General features: G+C 40.2%; 1 protein-coding gene across 1 annotated transcript; it reads left to right on the forward strand.

The window, feature by feature from the left end:
• Nucleotides 1-3,134: 3,134 nt before the first annotated feature.
• Nucleotides 3,135-13,236, forward strand: ATP6V1G3 (ATPase H+ transporting V1 subunit G3). Its single transcript, XM_038144921.1, has 3 exons — nt 3,135-3,296; nt 9,444-9,544; nt 12,741-13,236. The coding sequence occupies exons 1-3, from the start codon at nt 3,215-3,217 to the stop codon at nt 12,912-12,914; spliced, it is 357 nt and encodes a 118-aa protein (XP_038000849.1). The 5' UTR covers nt 3,135-3,214; the 3' UTR covers nt 12,915-13,236.
• Nucleotides 13,237-13,707: the final 471 nt, after the last annotated feature.

Genomic DNA, 13,707 nt, shown 5'->3' on the forward strand with positions numbered 1-13,707 from the left:
CTACATACAGGAGAGTCTGTGCACATTTAAACCACAATAAAAGGATGCCACAGCACTACCTTTGCTGCTCAATAGTAGGTGGACTGAGAAGGTGGTAAACTCGTGCTAGATAAGGCTCAATCTGAGTTACAGCAAGCAGATTTTTTCCAAATAATCTGAATTACCTGGGGTGAATTCAGCCACTGGCCCTGGCCTTCCCACTGCAGAGATAAAACAACAGTTGCACAGCCTGCATCTAAACTCAAAATGCCTGATTTAGAGTGTTTCTGCTGTTCAAGCTGTGGGTCAGCAGGGAGAGCTCAGCAGGGTCTCTTATCCCTTGTAACACTCTTCAAGAGCTCTTGTTCTACAGCTTTGCTTTGAAGGAGTAAAAACGCCAGAACTGAGCCCATTTTTCCCTTTCTGTCAGTTGGGATAACCAGAAAAGGCTAAGGAAATTCTGGAGGCCAAGATAGATAGACAAGATGCTGAGAAGAAAAAGGAGACTTAAAAAAAAAACAAACAAACCTTTCTCTGCCCTCTCTCACTTTGGTAACACCTCTCCTGCCCCATCACCAGTCACCACATCAGCTTCTCTTTTCTAATTAAATGAGTCTAGAGCTGACTTGGAAAGAAAGCCAGCAACTGTGACACAGAGAAGTTTCTTACTAGTTTCTGTGATGAAGTAGGAGCCTGTTTGGCCCTTCCAAGGCTTAACCTACTTTATTTTAATGAATTATCCATGAGGTGGGATACGTAGAGGTGCCATGTCAGCATAGTCTGAGGTCATCGCCAACATCATCAGACAAGCTTTGAAATTAGTTCTAAATGGCAGTACTTCGTGTGGAGTCTAACAAAATACGTATAAGCACCAGCCAAAATAAATTATCATCTTCTCCCTTGCAGATGTGCACTACCACCTGCCTGATGCCATGAGGGCCAGCATGGCATGCCCCCCCCTCTGTATGGAAACCAGCCACAAGGAAAATTATAAACTGAGACTTTTTTTTTTAATTCAGAAAAATATTAGAAGTGTGAACTGTGACATGTGCAGCTCAAATGATCTGCATAAGGAATATATTAATTTTTTCACAATGGAAGAACTTCATAATCTCTTGAAGGCTGTATCTTTTTCCCATAGAACTTCATCATAAAGAACCATTTTCTGTGAATTATTACTTAATAGATTGTAAATACCAAAATTCAGATCATTAGTACCTGATGATTACTAAATACTATATAGTATTGAGAACTACTCTGAAAATTCAAAAGGTCTCTCCCATAATGCTTTCAGCCAAGTCCAGAAATTGAAACAGTTTCATTTGCCTGTAGTTTTGTAACATTTCTCGCAGCAGGGAGATTTGCTTGACGAGACCCTTGTCCTGGAAAAGGACATACTTTTGATGTTTGAGACGAGCCTGACATTTCCACTTCCTATTTAATTTTTAAGTAACTTCTGCTTTAAAGTTCCGAGCTCAAGTTTCCTGCCCCGAGTAAACCAGATCTCTTCATTTTTTACTTTCATTTTCCACTTCTGCTTTTCTTTGCCAGTAATATCACTTGTAGCTGAATCACAGTGGCAAATGGCTTCCTAACCCTACAGTTTCCACCTTTGCTGTAGAATTGATCATCTCTTCTTCTGTGTCTGAATAAAATAAACTTCAATGCTATGCATTAAAATCTTCTCAAAACAGTGCCATGTCTGCTGTCCTGCAGTTAGAGTGAACCTCAAGTTTCAGTGCTGGAGATGAGCAAGCATCTCACACAGCTTCTGGATGAAGAAATAAACTCAGTGTTTGATACCCTGTAAGAAAGGCGGAGCTTGAGTGAAATTTGACTTTGCAATACCACAGAACAGAAAACAAATTCCTTTTCCAGGTCTCAGTGCTGCTGTCTGTTCAGGGCACTGCCAAAGACAATAATAGGGACAGAGGCTTCTCCTTCCATTTTCTCTCAAACCTACAGCTATTTGGCAGGGAAAAAAACACAGGATCAGGTAACAGCCTAGCACAGCAAAGTAGCACCATGACACAGCTGCCCTGGAAAGCCCCAGAAAACAAAGGGCCCTAGAATAAGAACCATTAACAGCACCAAATAATTTTTATAGAAATGTATTTTATGTAGAATATCTGTAGAAATCATATCACATCCATAAATATGTAATTGTGGGTATGAAACTGCAGCATGAAAAAGACATTTATATCAGGAGGTGATCTCTAGTCCTGGCAGAGCTCTGTCAAGAATCTGTAATAAATATACTTGTGCTGTGAGGTATTTTTTTTCAAAAAATAAATCTATCTTTATTATGCAATGTGACATGTCCCTCTCCTATGCAATGGCTGAAGCACCTGTAACAGGTGAGATTTTTTAGGTTTTTTAATGAGGATTCAGAAGATGAATATGCTGCTTATTCATGCAGTAGCTCACAAACCATTCTTTCCTTCTGTAGGGAATGGGATGTGCATTTACAGCCACACACAGGCATTCATTTGACTGTTGTGTGCATTATGACTTGAAAGTAAAACCCAGCCCACCATTCATACATTTCTAGAGTCTGGATCCTAGAGCTAATCCCTGACTTTCTCAGTCCATCTTGTCTCCACTCGTCTCCATCATGGCAGATTACAAGGCAGAGCATACCTCAATCACTACATGCTTTTTTAAACTTTAGTCCCCAGTTAATTAATTCCTATTGAATATTTTTTTAGTGAAAACTCTAATAAGTAATGTTAAGAAGTAACATTAAACAGAAGCCTGCAAGCAGTTCTTGGTGTTCAACCAAAATTATTTGTTGACTGAGCTTTAGTCTTGACTTTGAGGTGAAGTTTTATTTAAAGGAAATGCCAAGAAAATATTTTTCCCCTCGGTTCCTAGACAAGATTAACTGTATTCTGCCTCAGAAATAAGAGCCTAAAAGAGAAAACAATTCCCCATTAAAATACAAGCCATTTGAAGTGCTCTTTTTTGCCCCAATATGTTCATCAAAGACTTCAAGTTCTCTATGACCCTGAGGAGAGGAGGACATTCCCTTCAGCCTCGCTGCCGTGTTTTTCTGACTGCACTCCCAGGCCTGTGCGCCCAGCAGCAATCCAGGCACAGCCAGCTGGGTTGGTACAATCTGGAAGCTTGTTGCAATAACACACAGAACAAAAAACACAAGGAAGAGCCTGGCAGCTGTATAAAACTCCCTCTGAGCTCCAGTCTCCACAGAAGTTCACCAGCCCCAGCAAGCAGCATGACCAGCCAGTCTCAGGGAATCCAGCAGCTTTTGCAGGCAGAAAAACGTGCCAAGGACAAACTGGAGGAAGCCAAAAAAAGTAAGTAGTTGGCCTGGTTTTACTGTACTTCTCAAGTGCAAGCCCTTCAGAATTACAGTAGCTCACAGAAAAAGATTATTTCATCTGTATATATGCACTGGTGCTGTGCCTTGAGTGCAGCCAGGCATTCACTCAAACACGAAAATTCAAAGTTTGCTTAAAACCCTGTGTGCTTATGCCTACGTGTACATGTGCCTTATTACATTAAAAAATGTTTTCTTTGTTATATTCATCCTGTCAGCTGCATTTGTTCTTCCTTTATCTCAATGCTGATAATGCCATTACTGTCTTGCTATTTAAATTAAAATCTTACATGCCAGCTGCCAGCTCTGGAGGACTAGACTCCAAACTCTTTACTTTTCTTAATAGGTTTTGCTAAGGTTTTTTAGTGTTCCTCTTTACTTGCAAAATCCAGTAACTTGTCTCCTAACTGAAGCTGGGCTTCAAAAAATTATATGAAAACTAAGGGGAAACTTCAGCACCCTGATAGTAATCAAAGTCACAGTAAAACCATGAGCACTCTCAGTACTGTAATAGATCATTCACAGAAGTTTTATTACATGGTACAAGTAATTATTCTTCTGAGTGCAGGTACAACCACATGAGTCATTGACCTGCACTAGCATTGAAACATTAATACTGTTTTCTAGAGTGATCTTGCTTCAGAAACCAGCAGTAGAATGCAAAGAAAATGGATGTCAGTGAAGTCATGTGGGGCAAGAGCACAGTTAAAGGAATACATTTTGTTTTCCAGGGAGGAATGGAAGCTAAGCAGAATAATTTGTGTCGTTTCCATATCCCTTCTACATGTGAATCAGCATTGTTTTGTGCTCATTAATCTTTAGTGTGATGTATCAATTTGTACAGCAGCACACAAAAATAAATAGAAAGGCAAGTCCCCTCCCTAAGCACCCAGGCACTGCCTGTGCCTTGCAGACACAGTAGAGATTAAAACAAATCCTCCCACCTTTATAAAACAGAACTCTTTCAGGCAGAAACCTGAAGGCAAGGGATAGTTGAGTAGTGTTTTGACCTCTTATACAGCCAAATTAGGAGCTCTGGGAGGGATGTATTTTCCCTTCTCATGTAGGGCAGAGGAAACACACTGCCCCCCAAAGCAAGCATATGATCTGGAAAGGCACAGCCACAGCGGAAGGAGGAGTTTGGCCTGAACACAGACTGCAGAATCAGGTCTTAGAGCATAAAAGCTAAGCTGAAAGGCAATACATGAAATGCAACAGACCTGTGCAGTGCAGTTGGCTGACCTGTGCACACACAGCTGGGCGGAACAAGGAGGGAGGTGCTGCTTCACCCCAGAGTGGGCGGCTCAGATCCACCCGGCACCAGCTGGGATCGGCAGCTGCTGCTCAGGGCTTGCACTGCAGCTCGGGCTGCCAGGGAAAGCCCTGAACCCTCTCAGCCCTGTGACCTCCTTTGTCACCCCGAGCAGGCATTGCACAACACCACTGCACCGATGGGTCTGGCTGCCGTGCTGACACTGGGCCAGCAGCTGGCAGCTTGTTCCTGGGACGCACCAGGAACAGGCATTTGCAAGGAAATGGGACTAGCAAAACTACCCTGATGCAAAGCCTTCAGTGTTTACAGTTGATACTCACATAACCAATCAAAATGTGGTGTGAACACACATAATATTGTATATAAACAGTTAATGGGCCTAGGTTTTGCTGACATATGTGCACTTGTTAGTAATGCAAAAGCCACTTGAAGTAACTGAAAAAAATTAGCAAATAAAATTATAGTGATACACACAAAGCAAAAATATAATGCTAAAGCTCCTCTATACATGCTTTTTCTTACTTCTTGCTCAATACTCTTTTTCCTGGCATGATATCACTAGCTGATATCATTTATACCTGAAAAATTATTAATATTTTAAATAATTAATTAAATGAACACATGCAAGGCTGAAATTATTAGATTGATTAAACACAAGCCAAACCAATTATTAGATTGATTAAACACAATCCTTTGACCATTTGAACATGGTGCTGCTTTATCTATCATTTTTACTTTAAGCACAATTTGGATCACAGAAATAACTGAGCATTGTGAGCGCCAAGACATCAATTCCTGAAAATCCTTTTGGGTAAAACAAGGGAAACAAATGTGTCGTGAACACTGAGCTTAGCAAAACTCGTTCTCCTATAGATTTTTATATCTTCCCTTGAATTTCTCATGCCTAATAAAAAGAAAACTCAGATGAAAGATTATAGAAAATCAGATTAAAACCAAATGTTAATCAAAATAAGATATTGTAAACAGAATTATATCCATGGCGCCCTCTTGGACAATATCCAAGACATATTTTATCTACTGAGAAAGCTATACATAATGCTCAGCTGCCTCTATTCTATTTTATTAAAAGTACAAAATCGTTTTCTCACAATGCACATCCCCAAATCCCATTTTCCAGACAATTTAGCAAAGACAACTGAAAGGGTTCTATTTTAAGAAATTATGATTAATTTTTGGCAACTTCTTGAAATGACTTGATTTCTATGCAGAAATTCAGCTAGAAGCCTTGATAATATGTTTGAAAACAAAACTCCAATTTTAGCATTGCAGTTTTTGGAAAGTAAGATAACTTAGTGTTTGAACAAATTAGAATGCAACATTTTTGCCTCCTACTGTCTTTCTTACAAGATCTAAAAAACTCCAACAACCTAAAAGACACCACTTCTTGTGGATCTAACCAGAGCAAAGTGTTTCATGAACATCACAGAAATACCTAGAAAGAAGAATACAGCCTTTCTCCATGCTAATAACACCTTCCCATGTTAGGCAAGAAAATCCTGTACAGTGCTGGCTGGTCACAGCAAGTTTTTAAAAATTTGGCCAATTTAACACGATGCCTAAAAATGTATAGGCTGTGGACGAGGAAACCAGGCATAGCCCAGCTGCTTTGCTGCTCCCCATCTTCAAGGATGGAAGGAGGGACAGAGGGTCAGCAGCAATCCTGGCCCCCACAGAATGACCTTTGTGGCAAAAAGCTCTTCAAATTTGGGGCTTTCTGTACCTCACCTCTACGATCCTAGGGAAATGTCATCGGGCCAGGCTGGTTGGCCCATCCTCCTGCACTTCTTGCCCTCTTTTTGCACGATTTTGGCTGCATTTCAGTGCTCCGCCACCCTTCAGTGTAAGGGTTGAGTTCAGCTTGGCTGTGCTGTGCAGAGAGCTCAGCCCAGCAGATCAGTAAGCTTTGAAAAGGCAGTCCTGTATTGCACAGCTACGGTAGCAGACAAGTGGTTAACAACAGACTGATTAATTAATTTTGGTTTGTCCCTAGTGGAACAGCAGGTTAAGCTCTAGTTTCTGCTTAACTTAATCAGGTGCAGCATATGCACCATCGCATATGTTGGCAGTTGCCGATTCTGTCCACAACGTTGTTGGACTAGCAGTAATTTACTCACAGCTTTTCCACTTAATTAAATAGGAAGCAGCAGGTTCCTGCTGTGCCAATCCTAAAGGCATCATGGAAAAATGAAATGGCTGCCACCCTACAGTGACACCCTATGTATTGTGCTTACTCCAGAGCACTGTCAAGAGCTGACACACACATATACATATATATATATATATATATATACTCTTTGGTTCACTATCTACATTGTCAGAGGCAACTGAACTGTTGTTTTATAGTTAATCTCTTTCCATTTTCTGCATTTTAAATGGATATATTTATCTATCTGGTGGCCAAATATGCAACATATTTACTACAGATGGCCCCCCAGATGGAATTTGAAATTAAAATCCCACTGATTTTGAAATAATTTAATTTGCTATAGAGATCCAGTTCCTCAGCTGGTGAAATTGGCAAAGCTTCATCGTAGTCACTCCCCCTGACTGCCAGCTCCAGAGAATCGCCCCCCGGCTCCACTCCTACAGAGTGGAAACTCTACAAAAGGCTGATCAGCTCCAAATTTGGAGAGGAGAATAAGGGAAACTTCAAAATACAGACCTGAACCTGGTTCCAAATTTTGTTGTCCAGACTTATGTCAGGCTCTTACACAGATCTGTCAGTTCACTCATCCTGGTCCCAACACTTCATACAGTGAGTGGGAGAAGCTGGGGGAGATCAGTCTTTTTCAAACAAATACAAACTCTGGAAGAGTACCCACTAGGTTTGAAACAGCCTCTCTCCTCTTTATACATAAGCACAGTGGCTCAATGGAAGAAGGACTCTGAGATATATAATTTCCCACACAGGAGAGCCCTGCACTGATGGACTGGAGTCAATAAAGCTGTCTAGTTCCTCAGTAAGCTGCTCCTTCCTATAGAAAACCTGTGCACATGCCACCCCCAAGGTTCCACAATAAGCCAAAAGTCCAGGAATCAAGACTTAAAAGGTAATTCCCATGTTGTGCATCTCTCTGCTTCCACTCACCCATCTGCAGATAATTATTTTGGAAGGAGCAATCAGCTGGAGAAGTAATTTCCTGCTGAATCAGGTATTTTACCCAGGCTTTTGCTGAATCTCAGATGTATTAAAACAGTCTTCCTCCCAAGCTTCAGCTTCCTCATTATGCCATGCTCAGTGGGAGCAAGTTGCTGTATGACACACCTGATAAGGCTTGAGAAGCCCAGCTCAGATGTAACCAAAGCAGTGTAACAGCTTGGAGAAAGAAAATGAGATATATTTATGTTCATCTTTCTAGCCTAGGCAGAGAATGTTTCCTAGGATTTCAGGAAGGGAGGAAAGGTATCTTTTGTCTTCTGTGCTTGAATTAAGAGCCTAAAAAAAAAAAAAGGTTCTCATTGCTCAGTGGTTTTAAATAGGTTGTTACCATAAGTAAATAAATCAGTGAATCAGTGTGCCACAAGAGATCAAGATGGCTCTTTCAGCTGCCTAGGCCGCCACTCTCACATTCTTGTGATATCCTAATTTAAGCAACTAGGCAATTTTTCAGCCACTGAAGATATTTCTCCTGTAAAGAAAAGGGAGCAACCTTTTCCTCCCACTCCTAAAATTCTAGCTGTACAGCAGAAAGAGACCCCAAAAATCAGCACCAGCCCAGGTATCAAGTATAGCATACCAGCATTCCATATTACTGTTTCCTCACAAAGTAATGTAGCGGAATCCTGATGAGCTCCATGGAACTTTACTGACTTTATAAATGACAAAGAAGCCCAGAGGGGTTTTATGACGAGCTTGTCAGCTCCTTCATGTAGAACCTTAAACACCACATTTCCATCAAACTATTTACTCTTATTCTTTACATGACAACCCTACTAGATCCAGGAAGGACCTTATGTCCAGTCCTGCAGTGACTTACATGCTCTTGATTTGACAAGCCCATAGTGTTTTACCTGAAACAAACTATTCACAGCAAACAAAATTAGGTATGCAAGCAAGCCTGGTGAGGACGAAGGCTTTAGTTTCCACTACATCTTTAAATGTCGCCTTACAGATCACCTTCTTGTTTAAAATTTAAAAAGAAAAATTAATCCCTTTTATGGTTTCTGTGCACTGGCAAAGAATTGACCTCCTTCTCTTAGTAACTCACCTCTGCATTTAACAAAGGTCAGTAGAAAAGGGTGGGAGAGGAAAGGACAAAGCCTGAAAGTTGCAACTCAGTTTGGTAGTGGTTAAGACATCTTGCATTATTTTGGATATCTGCCAGCTCTAAGCAGAATCCAGTTGGTGTGGGATGAAGGGATTCTGGCAACCAATCAATACAGGAAATCTTACAGAATAATGTCTTTTCCCATCCGTGACAACTAAAATCTGTTATCTGGCTGCTACTATTGCTGATGAAGAAAAGATAGATATTTATTTAAACACCAAGCTGTGATTAGAAAAAATGCATTTGTGTTGCTGGAAGATGTCTACTTGCAGAAAGACTTCTGTTGTCAGCAAACCAAGAAGCTCTCCACTTGATGTGTGTTTCTGCACAGGAAGTTGGTCTCAGAAGAGGGGTACTTGCATGACTGGCTAGCAGTCAAAAAGTATTCTAAAGAAATCACTTTGTCTCTTCTGACCGTTCTTGTGCAAATAAATCCAATGGACAAGACTTTCAGCAAAGTCAGCGCTCTACTATGGCAGCTAAAATATGTCTGATTTGGAGAGATTCATCTTTGGGGATACCGGGAAGGTATGAAATAAATGCCTCTTTCTTCCCCCTCTAGGAAAGGGTAAAAGGCTGAAGCAGGCCAAGGAAGAAGCCACAGCTGAGATAGACCACTACAGACTACAGAGGGAGAAGGAATTTAGAAACAAGGAAACAAATGTAAGTAAGAAACCTGCATGTATTCTTTTGTCTTACCAAACTGCTCAGTGGTAAACCAAATTTCTTCCAAGCGTATTACCTGGAGACTCCTGCAAACCAGTTTGGTCATACTGATTAAACACAGAGGTGTCATCTACAGTGTCTATATGCTTCATTTGGACTTTTTCACAGGCTTTGAATGCATTTGTAGAAGAAACTGTGAACATTCACCACTAAAATGGACCAGATTCTATATTTGGTTCATATTTATGCTTTGAAGATGTATGTCCCTTAAGGAAAAATACTTTTGGGTCTTTTTTCTATAATCACAGACAGACCTAGTTCCTGTCCTGAAACTGGAGGATTCAGAAAGGTGGATGTGTCAGTAAAAGCAAAAGTTTAAAATGTTTCTTTCCATTTCTGTTCCACTTCAGCTGTCTCTTTTCATTACATATAAGACTGCATCCCTTGTCAACTGAAGTCAGCAAAACTTTGGAGTTTTTCACTGTTTCTATAGTAAAAGTGGTCTGACTCAATATTTTCCTATCTGAATAAAGCTATTTTATACATTTATGGCATCTTGCATTTTTCTCTAGTATTTCCATGAAATTCCCAAACCATTATTTTTACCAGTTGACCCTCCTCCTACATTCTTGGTCTTGTTTTTTCCCCAGGTTGTGTCATGCAAAGACAAGGAAAGTACTTGTGCAAAAGTGTGCGCAAAAAGAAAAAAAAAAAAGCCAAAGAGATCAAACAAAATCTGTTTTACCAACCTGTCATTTGAGTCACACTTCACATAAAACATTTTCCAGCAGGGATCACAACCCTTAGGAACACCTATACACACAAAGTCCCTATAATAGCTTGCCAGCCCCCAGACACACTGTCACATAGGCAGACCAGGTAGAATGTCTTAAGTGTACCATTTCAGTTGTTTACTGTCACCAAAATAAAGTATAAACACCTCTAAAATTTGTTCATCTTTTCAGTCAAGCCAGACTTCTTGTTCTAGGTCTTGATAGCAGAAGAGTAAAGATGCTTTTTTGTGAACTCCATTTTTTCACCACAATTAAATTGAAGCTGCAGGGAAAGGCCACTATTTGTCGACGGAACGTTTCACACGAGCAGGACAGAGCACATACTGCTCCTCAGATGACAGTATGCTGTACAAGATCGTTGCAGTCCTCCTCCACATTCCCTGACCCCACTATGTCGAACGTTCACCTACCCAGACAAATGCCATCATTATTAACCTGTGTCTGGAGGCAGTCAGGAGCTCCAGCAAAGGCCGTGCAGAGGGAGCTCTGATGCCCGGTTCAGTTTACTTTCTCGGGTATTTGGACACAAGTATTTTTAATTCTCTGTCACAGTCTCCTCTAATGCCATTCTTCCTCCTACTTTGTGTCACTTGTATCCAAACAGGAGCAAATTTTCTCATACTATGAGCAGCTTCATATCCATGTAGAATTAAGAACAGCAACAGAAAAATAAAGACTGAGGTTAGAATGACAATATGCAAAATCTTTTTTCAAATCATGCAGAATTTTTTGCCTGGATCCCAAACCAATTTTGCTTTTTCACTCATTGTCTGAGGTCAGCTAACTCTGGACATATGCAGTCTAGTTCTGAATTTTGTGGCTTCTGAGCCAGTGTAATATTTTAGCAGCTTTGAAATGACACTAGCATAAAACCTGTATGGGAAAAATAAGGGAAAAACCTTCAAGGTCAGCAAAAATCATAAATTAGCCAGAGCATTGCCTGCATTCTGCAAGAAAAAGGTCCTCAAATTCAGAAACTGAAGAAGAGACGGAAAGCACATAGAAGTGTAAGAGCTTACTATCTCAAATGACAACATTAGCATGAGCCGAGAAAGCAGGTCGGCAGAGGCTCTTCTTAAAATTATAATACTTTTCTTGAGGCTTTTCAAAAGTATTTAGTGGCTGGATAACATGCAACCATCTGGGATCTCTAGAAAGGTACTTTCCCCAGTGGAAAAATTCAGTTCCATAAATCTGATCTAAGCTGTACAACCTTTCCCACATGCAACCCTTGCAACTTGTCTAAAAGTTATAAAAAAAGTCAGCTAAAAATAGTTATTATAGAAAACTATAATCTTTTCCCAATACTTATTATTATGTCTACAACCTACATTTCTTCCAAATTGAAAAATGGTTTACGTGTGAACTATGGACAAATGTCTTACTACGTTGTCAGGTACTGATAAACGGAACAGAGAAGGTGGCCTGTGCAAAAGATGCTTTTCCTTCTTTTTAGGGCTAAGTCGGGCTGAAACCACATGGAAAATAGAGTTAATGACCCCTCCCTTGTTTCTGGTCATGCTCTAGGTACCCCACTAATATACCACAGGTTAGCTCCACCTGCTCGTCCACCCCAGAGAACCGTGGCAGGAACAAAAACAATATGTTACTCATTCCTTTCTTATTCTGCCAGCATGCAGAAATGTCTTCTTCTCTCCACATGGAATTCTTTAGCTGGAAATCAATTTCTCTGCTGGTATCTGAAGGACTTTTCCATAAGGGAAGAATTCAAGGGATGTTGGGGCAATGGGGGAGGAAGGAGCAAAGTTACAGATTTGGAACGTGTGCGTCTGTTTATAACATAACCTTGCTAAAATGTTCAGTGAGTCTAGAGTCAATTAAATTCTAAGCGAATGTCCTGATATTAACTGTGCCAGAAGCTGTCTGGTATTTCGCCAGATAAGAAAATGTAACATTAAAAGACCTTGTCTGAGGCCTGTTGAGGGTTATACATCACTAACTGCTGAAGACATTTCAAGTACTCTGAAACTGTAATTATGTATTTTCAGGAAGGCTTTTCCATGTTTGGTCCTTAGCTGCACTCACAGGCACTCTCAGTGAGGCCAAACAAAGGCACACAGTGATAGAACTTAGCTGCCTAGTCATTAAAATAGAAAACAAATTAAAATGAGCCATATAAAAGACAAAACATACACAGTGTTTTTCCCACAGCGAGCTGGGAAACTTTCGTTACATAGGGAGATTCCCATTGCTAATGAGCATATGAGGGTTGCCTTTAATCCTGTTTTTATGCCTACAGTTGAACCCAGATCAAACCCTCACTGTTCAGAAGCACTGTGATGTGTCTGTGTTATGCTTGTGTCGCATGATGAAGAAAAGTACAATAAACATGGTTATATATAGCCTCTCGTTTTGCTCAGAGATCTTCTGCTTTTCAGGTAATGGGCTCCCAAGGTAACCTCTCTGCCAAAATAGAAGAGCAAACAACAGAAGCCATCCGAAACCTCACAAGCAGCTACCACAGGAACATGGAGAGCATGATGAAAAAGCTCTTGAGCACAATTTTTGACATCAACCCTGAAATTCACCCAAACTTCAGACCTGCAGTTTAAGATTCATTGATGTGCTGTGTTTGCAAAGCAAAGTAGCCTTCTTTCTTGATAAGCATAAATACTTCCTCATGTATTGTTTCTGTATGTGTGAGAAAAAAAGAGCACTGAAGCCAAAAGCACACAATTCCACACAGGCTTTTGATGTGACAGGAATTACACAGGGTTTCACAAGCATTTGCTGGAATATTGTTTCCTGTAGCTAAGCCCCTGTCATTAAGGCAGGGACAAGTCAACAACAGCAAAATAAATGATTATTTGACACCAGCAGGTTTTCAGTGGGAGTCTTTGTTCCTTTTGTCTTATAAAATGTTCTGTACTTGGATGTTATGTTGCAGAAAGTCTGTTTATCCTAATCTTTACTCTACTTCAAGTCATATGAAATAGAATATCACAAAAAACTAAAATGGAACATTTCTCTTTTTCTTGTGACACACGGCGTGGTCAGGTTATGGACCATACAGGAACATTTGATTTTGGTCAAAAATAATAGGTCAAAGCATTTTCAATTTTTCTAGGCTCATTTAAAGCAAAATGCAGTTCACTTGTACAAAACTATGCTTAAATCCATACTTAAATTATTATACTAAAATTTAACTACACCACAAACTTTATATAGCTTTGTTAAGTCTGAAAAATGAGAACAGGCATAATCATTATTTACAAAATTGCTATGGTGCAAGGGGCAGGCTAGCACATCTATTATTTCCTCTACAGTTACCCTGAAAGCACAGGAACCCAAGGGCTCAAAGTCTACACCAGTTATGCTAAATGGTACCTGAATCCACAGGTTGTC

Source organism: Motacilla alba, chromosome 8, assembly GCF_015832195.1.
Source record: "Motacilla alba alba isolate MOTALB_02 chromosome 8, Motacilla_alba_V1.0_pri, whole genome shotgun sequence".
NCBI lineage: Eukaryota > Metazoa > Chordata > Aves > Passeriformes > Motacillidae > Motacilla > Motacilla alba.